General features: G+C 39.8%; 1 protein-coding gene across 1 annotated transcript in view; it reads right to left on the reverse strand.

The window, feature by feature from the left end:
- The window catches only part of LOC105482338 (tetratricopeptide repeat domain 1), a 56,422-nt gene that overhangs the window by 24,846 nt on the left and 9,985 nt on the right, over positions 1–21,591 (reverse strand). Inside the window, exons 3-4 of the mRNA XM_011742365.2 lie at positions 5,507–5,567; positions 3,916–4,028 (exon numbers count right to left, since the gene is read on the reverse strand). Coding sequence (XP_011740667.1) covers positions 3,916–4,028; positions 5,507–5,567 — 174 coding nt within the window. The remainder of the gene's footprint in view (positions 1–3,915; positions 4,029–5,506; positions 5,568–21,591) is intronic.

Consider the following 21,591-nt stretch of genomic DNA (forward strand, 5'->3'; position numbering starts at 1 on the left):
TTAAAAGAAAACCAAACAAAATTAGCTGGGCGTGGTAGTGCAGGTCTGTAGTCCCAGCTACTTGGGAGGCTGAAGTGGGAGGATTGCATGAGTCCAGGAGTTCAAGGCTGTAGTGAGCGATGACAATGCCATTGCACTCAAGCCCTGGCAAAAGAGCAAGATACTGCCCCGGCTCAGAAAATAAGGATATAAAGAAAATATTTTTGTAGTTGTACAACATGTTTATGTTTTAGGCTATTACAAAAGAGTTTAAAAGAATTTAAAAGTTGATAAAGAAAACAAGGCACAGTAAACCAAGGTGAATTTATTAAAGAAAAATAAAATAAATTTAGTGAAGCCTAAATGTAACATATTTATGAAGTCTACAATAGTGTAATGTCCTAGGCCTTCACATTCACTCACCACTCACTCACTGACTCACCTAGAGCAATTTTTAGTCCTGCAAGCTCCATTCATGGTATTTACGGTATATGTATGTGTGTGTGTACACATATGTGTGTGTGTGTATATATCTATATATACAGATGCACCATTTGAAAAATATCTTATACTGCATTTGTACTGCACTTTTTCTGTTTAGATACTCAAATACTTACCATTGTGTTCCAACTGCCTACAGTACTCAGTGCGGAAACATACTGTACAGGTTTGTAGCCTAGGAGCAATAGGCTATGCCATATAGCTTAGGTGTGTAGTAGACCATACCATCTGGATTTGTGTAAGTATATGATGTTCGCACAATGATGAACTCACCTAATAACACATTTCTCAGAATGTATGCCTGTTGTTAAGTGACTCACGACTGTATTTTAAAATGGCCAACTTTATGTTATCTGTATCTTACCACAATATACAAAACAAAAAAGGTTTCAGGGTCATCTGGGACCTTTTTTATTTCTCTTCCAATGTTCAGCATACCAATTCAAGTATTGAAAACTCTAAGTAAAGTCCTTTAAAGAAATCTGTATAACTTTATATGTCAGTATTTCTCCAACTTATCACATTTCTGTAAGTCAAAGACACATAATTTCAGTTTCTGAAATAGAAATAAATCTTTACAATTTATGTGTACAGCTGTTGTGGTGGTATTCTTTGTGTGCCCAGAAGTGATTATTAAGCTGTAGTGCATCTTATCCACTGTCCTCTTCAAACCAAGGAATTACGGAATTTTCTTGCAGAAACTTTTGCTTGAGGCTCATAGTCTACTAATACCTCAGAAGACCCAGGTGTTGTCTACTGCTTACAATGGTAGTCCCCAAAGTGGAGTGTGTGAAAAAAACAAATCACAACTTTACCATTCTTTCATAATTTTTATATATAGGTAGCTATCTATATAAAACAATATACATAATACATAAGGACAAAAATGTACACAATATATAAGGAGAAACAAATCTAACTATACATAGAAAACAATGTATATAATATATAAGGACAGTAGTTAAAAAAAGAAAAAGAGAACCTATTCTTTTAGGGCTCTGCTCTTGTGTAGCTAGCAAGACCTAGAGCTGAAACTCTGCCCTAACTCCAGGTTACCTTTTCTCTCTCCAGATATGAAATGTGAAGTGTGGCCAGGGGCACTAAGTCAGGGATGCTAAGCTTGCAAACCTGCCTTTCAGAAATTCTTCGTCTTTACCTCTTAAAGCAATTAAACCATCATTTCCTTGAAAAACTTAGAATATGCTCCTTAAATTGTGTCAGGGCACTAATCCTAGAAGTTATCAAGTCTCTCACTTTAGAGTCTTCATAAAGTATTAAAAATGCAACTTAAGGCCAGCATGGCGGCTCATGCCTTTCTAGCACTTTGGGAAGCTAAGGTGGGCGGATCATGAGGTCAGGAGTTCAAGACCAGCTTGACCGACATGGTGAAACCCCGTCTCTACTAAAAATACAAAAATTATCCAGGTGTGGTGGCGGGCACCTGTAATTCCAGCTACTTAGGAGGCTGAGGCGGGAGAATCGCTTGAACACAGGAGGCAGAGGTTGCAATGAGCTGGGATCATGCCACTGCACGCAAGCCTGGGTGACAGAGCGAGACTCCAATCTCATTAAAAAAAAAAAAAAAAAAAAAAAGAATGCAACTTAAAAGAACAGAAAACTTCACCAACAAAACTATTCTTTGAACAGGAAGCAATCATAGAGCAATGCTCTTTTGAGTTTTCCTCAGATGTGACAGACAAACTACTAGCAAGACCATATATTTTCTTAACTCAAGAACCAGACTATTTATGCCAGCCCAAACCTAGAAATATCAATAACTTGGGCAACTGTGGAAACAAAGAATCCCAAATCCCAGGAACCAACTGGGTATGGTGCATTTCCCCTGATACTGAAGGCGCATCCTTGATCCTATTTCACAATGACAATGTCCAGTCTAAGAATGTGGCAAAATGGAGAAGCAAATCCAAAAGATGAGAATTTTCCAGGTAGGTGTAAAAACTGTTAGATGTTAATTCTGATTGCTGGTGGGATACATTAAAGAATATTGTTTTAAATAAACTTAAACCAATTGTTTTGTTTTCTCTGATACAAAATGTTGGTTTGTATACTCTAAAATTATTTCTTCTCTCATGCCACATGAAATAGTCCAAAAACACTCCGCTTTGTTGAATCCTATACAAGTTCCGGTAAAAAAACCCGTAACCTTTCTGCATGTCCAAGCATTCAAGCACACACCCCCATCCCTGCCCTGGGGCCTTTCAAAAACAAACAAACAAACAAAAAAACCTTGTCACCTAAAGTGACTGTAGTAGAGGCATTTGAGAATTTCAGACAGTATCCAAAGAGATATCTGATCTAAACAAATGAAAAAACTGCCACTCCCAATCTTGAGTCAGCATCATGGTTGCTTAAAGCTATGTTAAGTAACCTATCCTTTGCGCTCTGAATGTAAGTAGCCATAGTTTTAAAAGTGGTATTGTTTAAAAAAAAAAACAAACCACTCCCATTTCAATCCAATGATTATGAAGACTAAATAGGAAAATCAGACAAATCAGAAACAAATCTAACTTATTTTTTGAGACGGAGTTTCACTCTTGTCGCCCAGGCTGGAGTGCAGTGCACTGCAACCTCCGCCTCTAGGGTTCAAGAGATTCTCCTGCCTCAGCTTCCTGAGTAGATGGGATTACAGGCTCACCACCATGCCTGGCTAATTTTTGTATTTTTAGTAGAGATGGGGTTTGACCATGTTGGTCAGGCTGGTCTCGAACTCCTGACCTTACGTGATTCGCCCGCCTCGGCCTCCCAAAGTGCTGGGATTACAGGCATGAGCCACTGTGCCTGGCCCAAATCTAACTTTTAATACCATCACGGTATAAAACAAATATATTTGTACTCTCACTTATTCCACACTCACCTTGTTATACTAGGTTCTCAATCCTTTGGAAATACAAAATGTCTTTAAAGTTCCTTGACACCTATTTTGCATTTAAGGGTACCTTTTATCCCAACTGTTGGAGATTTCTCCAAGTGTCCATACTTTGAACAGAAAAGTCAGAATCCTAGGAATAACCATCTTTAAAGATGCTTTAAAGCCCAGAGTTTTCACTGGTGTTTCCCTGTGCCTTTGCATGTTTATCTAGAATTCCAGAGGCCTAAAATAAGGATCTAGAGCTATTCTAGGACATGCACTGCTTGGTTCACTGCTTCATTAACCTGCCCTAGTTTAGCAAAAAACTTGCCAGCCCTCCTTCCATGAAAGTATTCACTCAGCTACTTTAACGGGGAATGTTAACAGTAATCTCACTCAAGTTTTTCAAAAGATTTTCTATTCTCCCTGTGGCCTTTACATCAGGAACATATACGGGCAGGAAAAGGGAGGCAGCAACCTCTATGCTAGTTTTTGGAGAGAAACTATGGTATGAAAAGACTGCAAGTCCATGTGCTTTTTAAAAAGAAAAGGTCAAAGATACATACCTGTTTCATCCTTGCTGCAGCTCTATTTGAAAACAGAATCGACCTCTCCTTTTGGAAGCAGCATGGGCACATTTCAAGGGCTCGACTGTAAGAACTTTCAGCTTCTATATAATCTGAGGATGATAAGATAAAGGATGAGTGGTCATTATGATTTTATTCCTGATACTACTATATTCCGCAGGATCTCAGAAGCACTGTTTTCCATTCATAGGATGAAGGTTTCGAGTTAAAAGATGGTCATAGTCTATTAAGTCCGGGGCAGTAAAAATCACTTCCTCCTTTCTTCTCTCTTTAAAGGAACAGTGCTCACTTGTGCCAACCTCACAGACTGTGCTTGGTGAACTGACAGCTGAACATGCTGTCAGCGACAAGCCCTCAATACTCAGGAGTCCTGGCATTCCCTCAATATTCAGTTTTCATTTGGCTGGGCAATTCAGAAAGGAGTTTTCAAAGGAGGTTAGAGAACTAGAGAGAGGAAAGAGACTAAACTCTGGGATCCATGGCCTGAGATAAAGAAAAAAAGTATATTTGTTTTAATTAAATCTGTTGTGCTTTCATACAGTCAACCTGGCTAAAACGGCATCTGTGAAATGTCTGAAGAGAGACATTTGATAGAGCTAAAAGGAACAATGTAAAAATCAATATTTAAATCAAGACCTTAAAAGAGAAAATGGCGAAAAAGAGAATTATGGTCAGGATACTAACAGAAAATTGCCTATGTACTCCTTTCTCAGGTTTGAAATATTTAATATTAACATACAAAAAATATGCTTTCAAAATTAGAAGTATTTATTCTATTAGAAAAAAATATTAATGATTACTAAACCAGGAAATAGAAGAAAAAAAATTAAAATCTGAAATCAGATAATAGGGTAACTTTTGGGGAAAAAAAGAAAAAAATAAAAAACCTGAAAATAACTGGGGAAAAATCTTAACACACCTAGATTTCTGATGGATATATACTTTGAGATGTGACAGAAGACTTTTGCTCTAAGATCAACTAGTTACCCCAAATTATCAGAATGAACCCCACCAACTTATTTCTAAGCAAATGTAGAAAATGCAGGACATGAAGAATCTCTCTACTTAAGGCATCCAAAGAAAATGGCACATGAAAGAGCAACCCTTCTGAAGCAGTTTGGAGAATTTAAAAAAAGAAAGCAAGCAGGAGCAACCAAAGGACAGGCAGCCCTAGGCTGTACCAGAGCAGTCAGGCCTGCTTTTACAGCCCCACAGCAGGTGAGGAGTGGGGACTCTGCTTTTACAGCAATGCAGCACATAACCTTTTAACATTCCAGGTTAGTGTTTTCCAAAGCATGAGCTCAAGAGTTTCACCCTTGATTCTAGATTAACGGATAGTGGATTACAGAAAGACCATGCATGTGCCAAGAGACAAATGGTAACTTGTCACCATCAGATGAATAATTTGGCCTGGTTAAAAATCCAAAATGCCAAGGTACTGGGAAGGAACACTGTATTGTGAAGTTTGGTTTTGGGGTTTCTTCAAATGTTCTTTGGGATTTCTTCACAGACTCTATAACAGGATGAGGAGTCAAGATGACCAGATTATCAGTGCTGAAAGTTATCTTACCTCCTTTCTTAAACTGTTCATTTCCCTCCTCCTTTAGTCTAGTGCTCTCTTCTCTTCTTTTCTGAAAGAGATCGGAGAATTACATAATTTCTCACAATATTATTATAAGTGAACAAAAAGGTGAGCTTTCTTTACACACAAGCCTATTTAATAGGCAACAGTCTGACTTTTGAGAACTGGATCGGTTTCACTAAAACCTTGTACAGTGTTAGAGGAAAAAAAAACACATGACCATCAATTTCATTCTTGATGTTTAAAACAAAAAAACGTAGGTTTTCTTGGCATGTCCCTTGCTTTCTATGTTTCTGGCTTTTGCACGGAATGATAATTATAGTATCACTTAATTTCTACTTACTCAGAAATGAAACTAAATAACATACCCACTGGTGTACATACCAGTGTAAATTCAAATTCTAGCTTCCAGTACTTACTAGTTATGTGACCTTGGACAAGTTTCAGAATCTTTCTGAGCCTTAGTCTCTTCATTTAAAAAATGAAGCCTTAATAGTATTATGGACTACTGTTTAATGGATTAATGTAATAATATATGTAAAGCTGCTCATACAGTGACTAGCAAATAAGGGCTCAATAAAAAATAAGCTATTATTTTCTGTGAAATAAGTACTTTAATCCTTATAGATATAAGAACCCTTCATGGTTTGTGTCATGAAGGAGACACAGTATGCTAGGAGAGCACATTCGCGGGGACAAGCCATGTCTGTAGGGTTAGGGCAGTATACTGTTAGCAGGTTAACACAGGAAAATGTGAAGAAACCTAAATAAATTAGTCTGTCTTTTCTTAGCTTATTCAAACAACACAGAAACTCGCACAGATGGCCAAAAACTCATCATATACAAAGGCTGAGAGAATATTTTCCTGCAAAGCCAAGTAGGCGCATGCTGAGCGTGTGCACTTTCTTCTGGAACATCTTAACAATATAACTGGCACAAGCCAAACCAGAAGAGTCTGCCTGCCTGCCACCTTTTGACAGTGCTTTAAAATAAAAACAACAAAACCCCCAAAAACAGAGAATCCTCCCGAAGTCCCCCCTTTTTATTTTTTAAAGAGATAGGGTCTCGCTATGTTGCCCAGGCTAGAGTGCAGTGGCTATTCACAGATGTGATCAACACACACTATAACCTTGAACTCTTGGGCTCAAGTGATCCTCCTGCCTCAGCTTCCTGAGTAGGTGGGACTATAGGTGCACACCACTGTGCTGAGTTCTATCTTCCTTCTTGAAGCTTCTGACTAAGTAATCTCAAAGGGAGGAAATACAGTGAGCAGGGTATTTCATGCACAAGAGAAGCCTGGAACCTAAACAACTGGTCTTTTTAGCATTAGGAACTGATATGGTCTGTGTCCCTACCCAAATATCCCCACGGGTCGAGGGATGGACCCTGGATCATGGCGGGGTTCTCCCATGTTGTTCGCATGATAGTGAGTTCACTCTCATGAGAACTGATTTTTCAAGTGCCACACTTTAAAACCATCAGCTTCCCCTTCACTTTCCTCCATGATTGTAAGTTTCCTGAGGCCTTTGCAGTCATGTGGAACTGTGAGTCAATTCAACCTCTTTTGTTTATAAATCACCCAGTCTCAGGCAATTCTTAAGAGCAGTGTGAAAACGGACTAATACAGGAACCAAAGTAAAAATATTCTTTCTCTGGAAAAGATTTGTCAATATGCTATTGATGAGACTGGGTATTTCCCAAATGTCTTCTTATTACACTGCGGATTAAACACAGCACTTGACGAATCTCAATGAAGAAACTAAAAGGTAAGTATAGAGTGAATCTAATTTTTATGGTACGTACTATGTGCCAGACACATAGCAGATACACATAAAAATTCATTTTAAGATATAATGTATCTGAGGGAAGGGCTATTCTAAAGGAATTCAGAAGAAAATAAAATATAAGAACATGGCCATATTTACCTAGTACTACCCATAAGAAAGATGCGTGGATTGTAATGATCTCTACTGTATTGATTAGGGTTATTGGATGCAAGCAAAAGACTATCTTAAGCAAAAAACTTTAGGGGGCAGGCTCACTGGAAAGACATTAGCGCTCACAGAATCAATGGGAAGCTTAAAGAATGGGCTTAGAAAGCAGGTAGAGCTCGGCTGGGCATGGTGGCTCACGCCTGTAATTCCAGTACTTTGGGAGGCTAGGGCGGATCATGAGGTCAAGAGATCGCGACCATTCTGACCAACATGGTGAAACCCCGTCTCTACTAAAAATACCAAAAAAAAAAAAAAAAAAAAAAAGCAGCTGGATGTGGTGGCGCATGCCTGTAGTCCCAGCTACTCAGGAGGCTGAGGCAGGAGAATTGCTTGAACCTGGGAAGCGGACGTTGGAGTGAGCTAAAGTCGTGCCACTGCACTCCAGCCTGGCGACAGAGTAAGACTCGTCTCAAAAAAAAAAAAAAAAAAAGAAAGCAAGTAGAACTCAAGAAGGCTCTGTCAAGAAGCAGAAGCAGAATGCATGTCTTTTAGTGAAAGACTTGCCAGGACAGGGCTGCGATGGTAGCAAATCAACTCTAACCATTCCATTTTCTTTGCTTCACTCAATCTAGATTCAAGGTCTTGGTCAGAAGCATCTAATATACGAAGCATCGATCACAAGCCTTGGTTGTCAGAGCATAAAGTGAGAGACATGGGGTACTGCCACTCAATAAGATCACAACACAAGAGAATTCCTCCAAATAGGAAGGGGTATTGGATGCTGGTGAGCGAAGACAACATAACAAATTCAGTTAACAGTTACTTAAGAAACAAATTCTTCATAGAGGGGTTAAATCATCAAGTTACTAGAGCTTAATGCCCATCCTTTAGGAGTTTTCAATTTCTTTAGCATTAACTGTAAATCTTAAGCTACTTTCTGATCTATAATCTTCTCTTCAGAGCCAACTCATTAGGAATCTTCTATGAACACAGATGAATCAATCAGACTGCCAGATCAGGCTCTTGTGAAGTAAGCATGTAGTATGTGTATTCATGTTTTAGGAGACCAATCATTCTTTGGGAAATTTATAACATCAAGTTCCCAATGGGCAAAGCCAAGACCCAAGTATTCAGAAAGGAATTAGTGCTGAGGGCCAGCCGGAGCAGCCAGCTTGAGAAATACTCACCGTGTCTTTATTTTTATTTTCAGAGACAGGGTCTCCTTCTGTTGTCCAGGCTGGAGTGCAGTGGCACCATAAGAGTTTACTGTAACCTTGAACTCCTGGGCTCAAGCAATCCTTCTGAGTAGCTGGGACTATAAGCAAGCACCACTGCCTGCCCCTAGGTAATTTTTTTCTGTTTTTAGTAGAGATGGGGTCTCACTGTGTTGGCCAGGTTGGTCTTAAACTCCTGGGCTCAAGCAGTCTTCTCACATCAGCCTCCCAGTGTGTTGGGATTATAGGTGTGAGCCAGTGTGCTCAGCCCTCATCTTGTCTTTCTAACTTGAAGGACTGAAAGTTGACCTAGCCAAGCGAAAGGCTCCAGAATGTAATTCTGAGATTATTATTATTATTATTTTTTGAGACAGACTCTCACTCCATCACCCAGTCTAGAGTGCAGTGGTGTGATCTTGGCTCACTGCAACCTCCACCTCCCAGGTTCAAGTGATTCTCGTGCCTCAGCCTCCTGAGTAGCTGAGTTTACAGGCATGCGCTACCACACCTGCCTAATTTTTTGTATTTTTAGTAGAGATGGGGTTTCACCATGTTGCCCAGGCTGGTCTTAAACTCCAGGCCTCAAATGACTTGCCTGCCTTGGCCTCCCAAAGTTCCAGGATTATAGGTGTGAGCTGAGGTCAATTACTCTAAGTAAGGTATCCCATTGTTTCAACTGATAACTCACAACCCAATGGCCCACTGAGTAGTAAACACTGAAAAAGAACTGCTGCTTCTCTCTCCACAGACTGTGCAAATTAAGAGTAATGCAATTATCAGTATCATGCTGAACATCTCCTTGGAAACAGCTAAAAATAGCACTTTGAGGAGCAAGTTGAACTATTTCCCAGCTGTGCTGAGACTGAATTGATGATCCCAGTACAAAGACTGGAGTTTTTTTCTGCTGAATATATTTTCTCCAAAGGATGACAGGCATATAGTACAATATTACTGGAATCCGAGGATAGATATGATAAATAGTGTACGGGTCTTCCTTAGCGTGCTAGGTGCCAGAAGCACTCACACACACGTGAGCCGGCAGTGCTGATATTCTGCAGCACTATCAGGGGAGTCTTTCCAGGTTCTGTTCTATGAACAGAAGCTTCTAATGTGGTTAAAGCCCTTACATACCTCCACAATGCCTCTTAACACATTCCAGAGAGGCCTCACAGGGAAATATCTGATCTTGAATTATACTTTTATAGAAATGGAAACCAAAGAAATTTTATAAGGCCCTTTACTCAGTACTTTCTTCTCCATCACTGAAAAGTTAGGGGGAAATAGTGACATTATCCTGTATTGTAAATGATCACAGGAACTGCCAAGGAAAGTCCCAAACAGACAATGCTCTCAATGAATGGAGCTTATTTGAAAAGTTACTACCACAACTGTAAACTTCTCAACTTGGTATTCAAAATTCATTACAACCTACACCAGTACAGCGCTTCACTGCTGAAAATCTGCTGTCATATACATTAGCTCATTTGTTTTTCAAGATAATTTTGAGAGGTGGACATAGAAGTCTTGACTCATTTTACAGATGAGAAAAATCAAGGTTCAGAAATCTCTTGTTCACACTGCATCAAGCTTCTGTTCCAACCAACTCAACCTATGCAACACAAGTCCTCTTTGCTAGACAGTCTGATCTCACTATTGTCTCTCAAAGCTTACCATGCTTTTCCCTCATCCCATTTGTTTGCTTATGTGTCCCCCATGTCCTTCCATGGAGTATCTCTTTCATATTCTCCTCCCAACTCTCTCACACCAAATTTTCTGTAGTTTTCAAAGTCTCGTACAAACCATAGCTCCTCCCTTGGGCCACCTTTTACTTCTTTTCCCACATTATCTTTCTTTGAATGCAGACTATACACACTGCTTTTAATTTTGTAATTCAATTCTGCCTTAGAGATTGTTTTAAATTATGAACACAACAAAAGCACTGCAAAAAATCTGGAGTGTTACTTAATGCCTAAATGGTTTCATGTGTTGTAGAAGCTTTTTGGCCCTCAGACCTGGGCAGAAGAGTCTCTCGTCAAGGGCCCCCTCTTGTGGGCCCCACCCATATCCCATACGGCCCTTTTAAACTATGCTCCAGGTAACTGAGTTCTCTATGATTTCAAGTTCAAGCCTCCCTAGCCCACTTCCAGAATCTGCGTGGGTATTTTACCTGGGTTTATTTAACTTTGTTGCAGGTTTACGTAATATTCTCGGTGTAGTATTCTGTACTTTGCCTACCCTAGATCTGGCCATATCTCCAAGAAGTCCTAGGTCAATTTTTACTTACTTACTTACTTATTTAAAGGCAGGGTCTCGCTTTGCCACCCAGGCTAAAGAGATCATGGCTCACTGCAGCCTCAACCTCCTGGGCTCAAGCAATCCTCCCACCTCAGTTTCCTCAGGATCTGGGACCATAGGTGCATACCACCACGTCTGGCTTTTTTTTTTTTTTTTTTTGTAGAGATGGCGGGTGGGGGGTCTCACTATGTTGCCTAGACTGGTCTTAAACTCCTGGGCTCAAGTGATCCTCCCACCAGAGCCTTACAAGGTGCTGAGATTACAGGTGTGAGTCACCCCATTCAGCTGAGTGCTGGATTCTTTTAGTGTGGAACAGTGTTTAGAAACAAAGATCTGGTGTCAGTGTGTTCACTGTTACCAGGGTGTTACTGCTTTTAGGCCCTCTCAGTGAAGAAACCCAGGAAATACATCTTAAACAAAATGAAACCCTTATGAGTCCAAAGAACACATACAAGTGAAATCCAATAACACAGGGTTCTTCCTCACATTCCTACACAGTGAAAACTCTGGTTCTCAGAAGAGTGACTTTATTAATTTGCTCTATCCCACAATAAACAAGAGTTCCAAAATTACTATACAAATATCATTACCAACAATGAACCTACTATGTAAAGTTCAAGGTTTTGTTGCAGTCAGAGTCTGTGTCCAAAGTTAATGGAATTATCTTTTCTATATAATCAATTCATGATTGTTATGTAATTTGTTTCTGTTTACAGTCAATTTTAAGGCTTGTTTTTTTTCCTCATCCTTTCTGATTTAATTTTATTTTTTGAAAATAAAAAAAATTATTTACACAGTTCAAAAATAGGTGGAATTTCTGATGTGGTGAAGTAAGGAGGTTGTCAAAATCCTTTTCCTTAAAGCCAACTGTAAAACTGGACAGGCCAGGGGCAGTAGCTCACACCTGTAATCCCAGTACTTTGGGAGGTCGAGGTGGGTGAACTGCCCGAATCAGGAGTTTGGACCATTCTGGGCAACATGGTGAAACCCTGTTTCTAGCAAAAAGCCAAAAAAGTTAGCCATGTGTGGTGGTGCGCACCTGTGGTTTCAGCTACTCTGGAGGCTGAGGTGGGAGGATCGCCTGAGCCCAGGAAGTTGAGGCCATGATTGTGCCACTGCACTACAGCCTAGGCCAGAGAGTGTGGCTTTGCTTCAAAAAATAAAAATAATAAGTAAACTTGAAATTGTATTGGAAGAAATTATCCAAGCTGAAGAATGAAAACAAAAAGACTGAAGAAAAATGAACAGGACCCTCTTGACATGAATGGAAGACCCAGAAGAAGGGAAGAAAGAGAACAGAACAAATGTTTGAAGAAATAAAGGCTGATAACTTTAAAATTTTGATGAAAAATGTTAATCTAAAGATCCAAGAAGCTCATCTCAGTGAACCTCAAGTAGACTAGAAAGATCTACATCTGAGGACACCACTGTGTCAAGAGTGATGAGAGATAAAGAGAAAATAAAGCCACAAGAGAAAAATGATAAAAGACAACAAGACTATTAATTTCTGACATCTCACCAGAAACAGTGGAGGGCAGAAGGCAGTGTAATGATATATTTAAAATGGTGAACCAGAAAAATTTTCAAGACAGATTATACATTTAACAAAACTACCTCAAGATGAAGGCAAAATAAAGACTTTCACAATGAACAAAGGGAATTTACTGCTGTGAAACCTGCCTCACAAAACATATTAAAGTCCTTCAGGCTGGAGGAAATGACAGTAGATGGTCACTCAAAACCACAGGAGGAAATGAAGAACACCAGAAATGGTAAGCAGATATAAGACTCTAATGTTATTTTCTCTCTTCTTTAATTTCTTTAAAAGACAAAAGATTATAAAATGACACTCAGTGGTTAGGTTTACAACATATATTGATATAATGTACATGACAATGATAGTTCAAAGTGGAGGACAGGAAATGGAGCTATGCTAAAGCAAAGCTTCTATCAATACAGTTCACTGAAAATAAGTAGTATCAAACTAAAGTAGGGCTGGGCACAGTGGCTCCCGCCAGTAATCTCAGCACTTTGGGAGGCCAAGGCAGGTGGATCGCTTGAACTCAGGAGTGTGAGAACAGTTTAGGCAACGGCAAAACTCCATCTCTACAAAAAATACAAAAATTAGCTGGGCATGGTGGTGTGCACCTGTAGTCCAGATACTCAGGAGGCTGAGGTGGGAGGATCACTTGAGCCCAGGGAGGTGGAGGCCACAGTGATCCATGATTGCGGCCACTGTACTCCAGCCTGGGCAACAGAGTGAGACCCTGTCTCAAAAACAAAAACAAAAACAAAACCAAAAAAATTCCGGAAAACTAAAGTAGACTATAAAAAGATGTGCATTACAATTCCTACAGCAACCATTAAGAAAATAGCTAAAAGTAAACAGTTAATAAAATCCAAAGTATTATAATAGCATGCACAAAATATTATCTAATACAAAAAGAGGCAGTAAAAAAAAAACAGGAATAAAGAATACATGAGACTTGTAAAAGACAAATGACTAATGTAAATCCAACCATATAAATAAGCAGATTAAATATGAATGGACTAAACAACTCAAAGAGCAGAGATTATCACACTGGATTTAACAAGATTCAATCATATGCTGACTATAAGATGCATACTTTACATTCAAAGACATATACAATTTGAAAGTAAAAGTATAAAAAAAGATACTGTGTAAACAGCAACCTTAAGAGAAGTAGCTGAAGTGCTATCAGACAGAATAGGCTTTAAGACAAGATATATTACTGGAGACCAAAAAAGGGGATATTTCATAATGGTAAAAAGGTCAACAAATTGGGAAAATATAACAATTATAGGTGTATATGTATCTAACAGCAGAACCATAAAAACATAAAGGAAAAACTGAATTCAGAGGAGAAACAGACAATCCAACACTAGTTGAAGATTTCAATACCCCAATATCAGAAACTGCTTAAACAACCAGAGGTACAATACACATGGAAAAACATACAGAAATGTACTACTTAGTACACTGTTGCAAAATATACATTCACAAAACTACTATACGAATTAAGATACAGAGCACTGCCAGAACCTCAGAAGCTTCCAGTGTACTCCTTTCTAAATTCTCTCACCCCGACATCCCTAGCCAAACAACTTTTCTTCATAACTTGAAGGAGTTAAATAATTGAGGCTGTCATACTTCTATAACATTGTGGAATGTACGCTTGCAACCTTTAGAAAACCAAGTATCTAAAAATGATTTTTAAGAGATCTTCTATGTTCTATTCTAGACCTGAAATATTTTATGGTCTATGTTCATTGAATTTTGACTTAATAGCTATAGTTAATAGTTCCTGATTGCTCTTGTCTGCTGGTCATTTAATCCTTATGATCCCATTTTATGCCAAGTTAAATGATAGAGCTAGGACAGATGTAACATTTCCAAGTTAATGTTTTTAGGTGAGGTGGTGCACACCTTAGTCCCAAGTACTTGAGGGACTGAGGTGGGAGAATCGCTTGAGCCCAGGAGTTGCACTGGCAACGAAGCTAGACCCTGTCTTTTAAACAAAACAAAGCAAAACAAAACAAAACAACAAAGTTCATGCTCTTAACCACAAGACCATACTGTCTTCCACAGGTGTGGAAATAAAGAATTGTTTGCAGGAAATAGAACTGAGTAACGCACAGAAACTGCTGCAAAAAGGTGAACACACAGAACTTATATGCTTCATAGTTCTAAAGAAAAAGTCACTTGTAATTCCCTTGGTGTCAAGAACTAGGGCATTTGAAAAGAGGATGACACTGCTCCAAAACATGTTATTTAGTTCCAGAGTTCTGATCTATAGTCATTTTGAGACCTATGTTAAAAATAAATCTCATTGGGTGTGGTAGCCCATACCTGTAATCTCAGCACTTTGGGAGGCCAAGGAGTGTGGACTGCTTGAGCTCAAGAGTTTGAGACCAGCGTGGGCAACATGGCAAAACCCCGTCTCTATTGAAAAACAAAAATTAGGCTGGGCGCAGTGGCTCACACCTGTAATCCCAGCACTTTGGGAGGCCAAGGCAGGTGGATCGCCTGAAGTCTGGAGTTTGAGACCAGCCTGGCCAACGTGGTCAAACCCCGTCTCTATAAAAAATATAAAAATTAGCTAGGTGCGGTGGCAGGTGCCTGTAATCCCAGCTACTTGGGAGGCTGAGGCAGGAGAATCACCTGAACCTGGGAGGCAGAGGTTGCAGTGGGCTGAGATTGCACCATTGCACTTCAGCTTGGGTGACACAGTAAGACTTCGTCTCAAAAACAAACAAAACAAAACAATAAATAAATAAAAACACAAAAATTAGCTGAGCATGGTGGCTCATGCCTGCAGTCCCAGCTACTCTGGAGACTGAGGTGGGAAGATCACTGGAGCCCAGGAAGTCGAGGCTACAGTGGAATTATGGAATCATGGCACTGCACTCCAGTCTGGGGGACAGAGCAAGACCTGGTCTCAAAAAACAAAGCAAAACAAAACAAAAACAAACCTTTTCCTCACTGAATCAAGGGCTTGGACCACAGGACTTAGGTTGTTCTATTATTATTATTATTATTATTATTAGTTTTGAGGTGCTAGGATCACTTGAGCACATGAGTTCAAGATCAACCTGGGCAACAAAGCAAAACCCCATGTCCTAAAAAAAAAGAAAAAAGAAAAAAAAAATTAGCTGGGTGTGACGGCAAGTGTCTGCAGTCCCAGCTATGAGGGAGGCTGTGGCAAGAGGATCACTTGAGTCCAGGAGTTTGAGGCTGCAGTAAGCTATGATCATGCCACTGTGCTCCAGCTTGGGCTATTCTAGTCTCTCTTAAAAAAAAAAAAAAAAAAAAAAAAAAAAGAAAAAGGAACTATCATCAACTAGAGAAAACTAAATGCAATGGGTCCTGGAACAGAAAAGATGACGTTCATGGAAAATGTGATGAAATCTGAATAAGGTCTGTAGTTTATAGTGTTGTAATAATGTTTATTTCCTGGTTTTGATAACTGCACTATGGCTATGTAAGCTGTTAAAACTAGGGGAAGCTGGAATCTGTTTTTTGCTACTTTCTAAAAAATGTTATTTCAAAAATAAAAGTTAAAATAGAACTCTCCACCTGGGAAATAATTTTTGTCTTTCAAGAGCTAAATGCAGCCTCCAGTAAGGACTTGAAACTCCTACCTCAGTAATGACAGTTTTTCAACATACTTACGGCACATAATGTGCAGGCACTGCGCTAATGTACACAGCACAGAGAAGGCTCCACCCATTGCTCCCCGACACTTACATGCCAACCAGAGTATACTGACAAAACACGAAACTACCTAAAATAAAAAGGTAAGCATAGTTACATGTCTTCCTGGCTGAATTATAAGTTTCTTGACAGAGAAAACCATATTCTTCAAGAAAACTTCAGCCTGGGCAACACAGCAAGACTACGCCTCTACTAAAAATAAAAAAAAAAATTAGCTGGGCGTGGTGGCTCATGCCTGTAGTCCCAGCTACTTGGGAAGCTGAGGCGGAAGGATCACTTGATCCCCGGAGGTTACAATGAGCCACGATTGCGTCACTGCACTCCAGCCTGGGCAAAAGAGCAAAACTCTATTTCAAAAAAACAAAACAAAACAAAACAAAACAAAAAAAACAAAAAAAACCCCAAAAAACAAAAAAACAAACAAACCAATTTTGTCTTTTTTTTTTTTTTTTTTAGACAGAGTTTTGCTCTTTTGCCCAGGGTGGAGTGCAATGATGTAATCTCAGTTCACTGCAACATCTGCTTATAGGGTTCAAGAGATTCTCCTGCCTCAGCCTCCTGAGTAGCTGGGATTACAGGCACATGCCACCACGCCCGGCTAATTTTTTTGTATTTTTAGTAGAGATGGGGTTTCACTTTGTTGGTCAGGCTGGTCTTGAACTTGGCCTCAGGTGATCTGCCCGCCTCGGCCTCCCAAAGTGTTGGGATTACAGGTGTGAGCCACCGCACCTGGCCAATTTTGTCTATTAATTGCAGGTACTAACAAATGTCTGCTGAACGAATAACTCAATTTCTAGAATTACCCTGAATCTATAGCATATGTGGGTTAATTTTCATTTAACTAACAAAGAAGAGTGGAAACTATTACAAGTGTCCTTTCTGAATAAAATTAGCAAATCAAGGATATAAACATCATAAACTGCTTTACATAAAGAAGATATTCTATAAAGAAGACAAATTACTTTAAATGCTAGTTAGGATGAAAAATGGTATACTAATATTGCTAAGTGAAGACTCTTCCTGTAAAGCAAATATCCATGACTTGGCTATAATCTTACCTTGTCATTTCCTGTTTACTAACATAGTACTCCTATCTGCTTAGATTCCAAATATGCCTGATTCCATGGCTGTGTAACTCATTCAATGAGCTAAAACTCATAATATTTAGTATGTAGCCAGACATTGTGCTAAGAGCTTCAAATGGATTGATTCACTTGCTTAAAATATTAGAAGTAGCTTGAATTTAATTTTTTAATGGACAACAAAAACACCACCCTTCAAAAAACCCAAAAATCCAAGCTAGAGAACTTCAACTGATATAATTTAAAATCCTGGGGTAGCAAGGCAAAATGCTAGAAAGTGCTCCTCTAGTCTCTTATAAATAAACCACTCTTCAACAGACTACAATGCAGTGGCTGAGTAGGGTATTTTACTTTAGGTCAGTGAATACAACATAAACACACTTGACTTGGAGCTTACAAGTGTATATCCCACCTATCATTATTAAATAGTAAAAACTTGCATGAAATACATTTAAACAATAATCTCATATTTAAATAATCCTACGGTAAGCATGTGCTCAACAGACAAACGGATAAAACCAAGACTCTCACTCCAGCAAGCTTATGTCCATATTATAAATCAGCAGCTCTCTGCTGCCCTCTGCAGCTTTGTGAAGTAATGGCTACAAAATAAAACATACACTTGACGCCAAGCACAGTACCCAAGAATCACAGTACCCAGAGATCAATCGCTGGAGTAAAAGAGAGAGTAAAGAGAGCTACATACTTGCTCAATTGCTGGAAAATGGAGGCAAATGCAACAAAACCTTCTGCTTTAGTCTTATCTAGGTGGGATGAGAAAACAACACTTGGAATGCAAATATTGGAACAGCTAGGGACACCACTTCTACAAATTATTCTGAAGGGAATTCCTTATCATTAAAAAAATAAGCTTTTGGTTTTGTCTTCTTTGAAATCAGGTATCACTTGCTTTACATATATAAAGACATATCTGTTCTTTCCACGAGTCACCTTTACATGTCCTCTAGGCAGGCATGAGGGAAGAATCTTTAGATCTAAGCCACAGTTAGAACCTGCCTCTCAATAGGTATTATCCTTCTGAGGAAAAAATGACTGATCTATGAGGAATTAATCTTGGAAACAGTCCCTTGTTTCTTAAATCAGAAAATTCTATTTCCCAAAACACAATTTAATAGAAATAAATTTTCTGTCAGGACTGCTTAAATTCGGCCCAACAAGTTGTTTTTCGACCTTGATCAATGGATGTGGGTAAAAGAAAACCTCCCATTCAGTTCTTCCGACGTTGGATGCAGCCAATGCATGGGTTAGGTCAATACTTCTTGTTTTGGAAGCTTAGTCATCTGTGTCCATCTGGATCTGTTTCCCACGGGGTGGCCACAGTTCTTCCTATATTGAAATTACCTGGGAGGCTTGCTAACAAAGCAGATGCCTGGTTGTGGGTGTGTGGTATCAGACACTTCTCAGGCTTTGCATGGTTAATACATTTCCTGTGATGCTTAGGCACAACAAAGTCTGGAAACCACTGATCTACACAAAGTGACCTTTCTTAATAAACACAGGAAATACTGAATGCCATTTTAATTTTCTACCAGCAAATAATGTAAACATACCTCACTAACTTCCAAATATTTTAGAGCAGCGGTCCCTACCCTTCTTGGCACCAGGGACTGCTTTTGTGGGGGACCATTTTTTCACAGACCAGGGTCGTGGGGGAGGGGGTGTTCGTAATGATTCAAGCATATTACATTTTTTTTTTTTTGTTTGTTTGTTTTTTTTGAGACGGAGTCTCGCTGTGTCTCCCAGGCTGGAGTGCAGTGGCGTGATCTCGGCTCACTGCAAGCTCCGCCTCCCGGGTTCACGCCATTCTCCCGCCTCAGCCTCCCAAGTAGCTGAGACTACAGGCGCCCGCCACCACGCCCGGCTAGTTTTTTGTATTTTTAGTAGAGACGGGGTTTCACCATGTTAGCCAGGATAGTCTCGATCTCCTGACCTCGTGATCCATCCGCCTCGGCCTCCCAAAGTGCTGGGATTACAGGCTTGAGCCACCGCGCCCGGTCAAGCATATTACATTTATTGTGTACTTTATTTTTATAATTATGACACTGTAATATATAATCAAATAGTTATACAATTTCCCATAATGGAGAATCAGTAGGAGCCCTGAACTTGTTTTCCTGCAACTAGATGGTCCCACCTGAGGGTGATGGGAGACAGTGATAGACTATCAGGCATTAGATTCTCATAAGAAGCCACAATCTAGATCCCTTGCATGTGCAGTTCACAATAGGGTTCACGAGCCCACGAGAATCTAATGCTTCCACGGATATGACGTGAGGCGGAGCTCAGACAGTAATACAAATGATGGGGAGTGGCCGTAAATACAGATGAAGCTTCACTCTCTAGCCTGCTGCTCACTTCCTGCTGTGTGGCTGGGTTCTTAACAGGCCACAGGCTGGTACTAGTACATGGCCGGGGGTTGACGACCCCTGTTTTAGAGCAAGCAACCCTTATTTCCTCTGGTTTTAACTCAGGATCAGGCCAGGCAGGGTGGTTCATGCCTGTAATCTCAGCACTTTGGGAGGCCAAGTGAAAAGGCCTCTACAAAAATAAAAATAAACAAAATTGGGATCAGAAATCTAAGCTCCTTCCAGGATTTGATTTAATCATTTGTAGACAGCATTAAGTTCAACAGTGGTAACTCTAATAAGTTGGTAAAAAAGACCACCTTAGTTCCAAAGGATGCCCATTAGAAATGAAAGAAAAGGAGGCTGAGGCGGGTGGATCACTTGAAGTCAGGAGTTTGAGACCAGCCTGGCCAACATGGTGAAACCCCATCTCTACTAAAAATTAGCCAGGTGTGGTGAAGGGCACCTGCAATCCCAGCTACTCAGGAGGCTGAGGCAGGAGAATCACTTGAACCCAGGAGGCGGAGGTTGCAGTGAACCAAGATCATGCCACTGTACTCCAGCCTGGGCAAGAGGGTGAAACTCCATCTCGAAACAAAAAACAAAACAAAACAAAAAACCAAAATAAAACAAGAAATGAAAGAAAAGGAGGCAGGAGGCAGGGCGCGGTGGCTCATGCCTGTAATCTCAGCACTTTGGGAGGCCGAGGTGGGTGGATCACGATGTCAGGAGTTTGAGACCAGCCTGGCCAATATGGTGAAACCCAGTCTCTACTAAAAATACAAAAATTAGCTGGGCGTGGTGGCACACACCTGTAGTCCCAGCTACTCAGGAGGCTGAGGCAGAAGAATCACTTGAACCCAGGAGGCAGAGGTTGCAGTGAGCATAGATAGCATCACTGCACTCCAGCTTGGGTGACAGAGTGAGACTCCGTCTCAAAAAAAAAAAAAAAAAAAAAAAAAGAAAGAAAAGGGAAACAACAAAATCAGCAAGGTTGCTTACGAAGTTAACAGGACTATGCAGGCCACTATGGAAGAAGTTACTGAAAACTTTTTGGAAGCAATCAAGAGAGTATTCCCTGCAAACACACCCACAGCCACAACATTGATTAGATTATGAAAATGATGCAATAAGGTGGCAGAAACATGGAAATCCAAAAGATTAAATAATGTGGAATTTAGGAAAAATGACAGAGGGAAGAGACTAAAATATAACTTCTGTTCTAAACTGAGACTTCTAAGCTTTGATAATGGTTCCTAAAGAGAAAATGACCTTAAAGAACAATCCTTAAAATTTTCAGAGCCTAATGTTTTAAAATCCCAGATCCCATGCATTCTGAATCCATGTTCACCATGCCAACAGACTTTTGGCTCCCTTATGTGTACATGTAAATGAATATCATTTGCAAACCACTAGTGAAAGGCAGCAAACCTACTGAAATGACTAAATCTGCATTTTGGCTTACAAATGAAATGTTTGTTTGCAGGAAAGAATTAAATGACCAGAACCTGGATGAGTTCAAAGTTCCTTCATCTTCTTCATATTAATAAAGGCCACCACCATCCATCCAGTAGCTGAAGAAAAGGAATCATTCTAAAGTCTCACTCCATCCCTCCAATCGAATCCACTGCAATGTGTGGTCAGCTTTACCTCTGAAATACATCCCGAAATCATTCATTTCTCTTCAGATCCACAGTTCAAGGTACTATTATCTTTGCCCGGGCTACTGCATTAGAGCCTAACTGGTCTCAAATGTTCCATTCATGTCCCTCCTCTATCCTCATACCCCTCCATTCTCTGTATAAGAACTGAATTCTCTTATTAAAATGTAAATAACTCCCATCTCTCCCTGGCTTAACATTATCCACCTGTTTCCTTCCGCACTTGGAACAAACTTCAAATTCTTTACCATGGCTTAGGAACTATTCCATAATCAGACCCTTGCC

The sequence above is a fragment of the Macaca nemestrina genome, chromosome 6 (genome assembly GCF_043159975.1).
Source record: "Macaca nemestrina isolate mMacNem1 chromosome 6, mMacNem.hap1, whole genome shotgun sequence".
Lineage (NCBI taxonomy): Eukaryota > Metazoa > Chordata > Mammalia > Primates > Cercopithecidae > Macaca > Macaca nemestrina.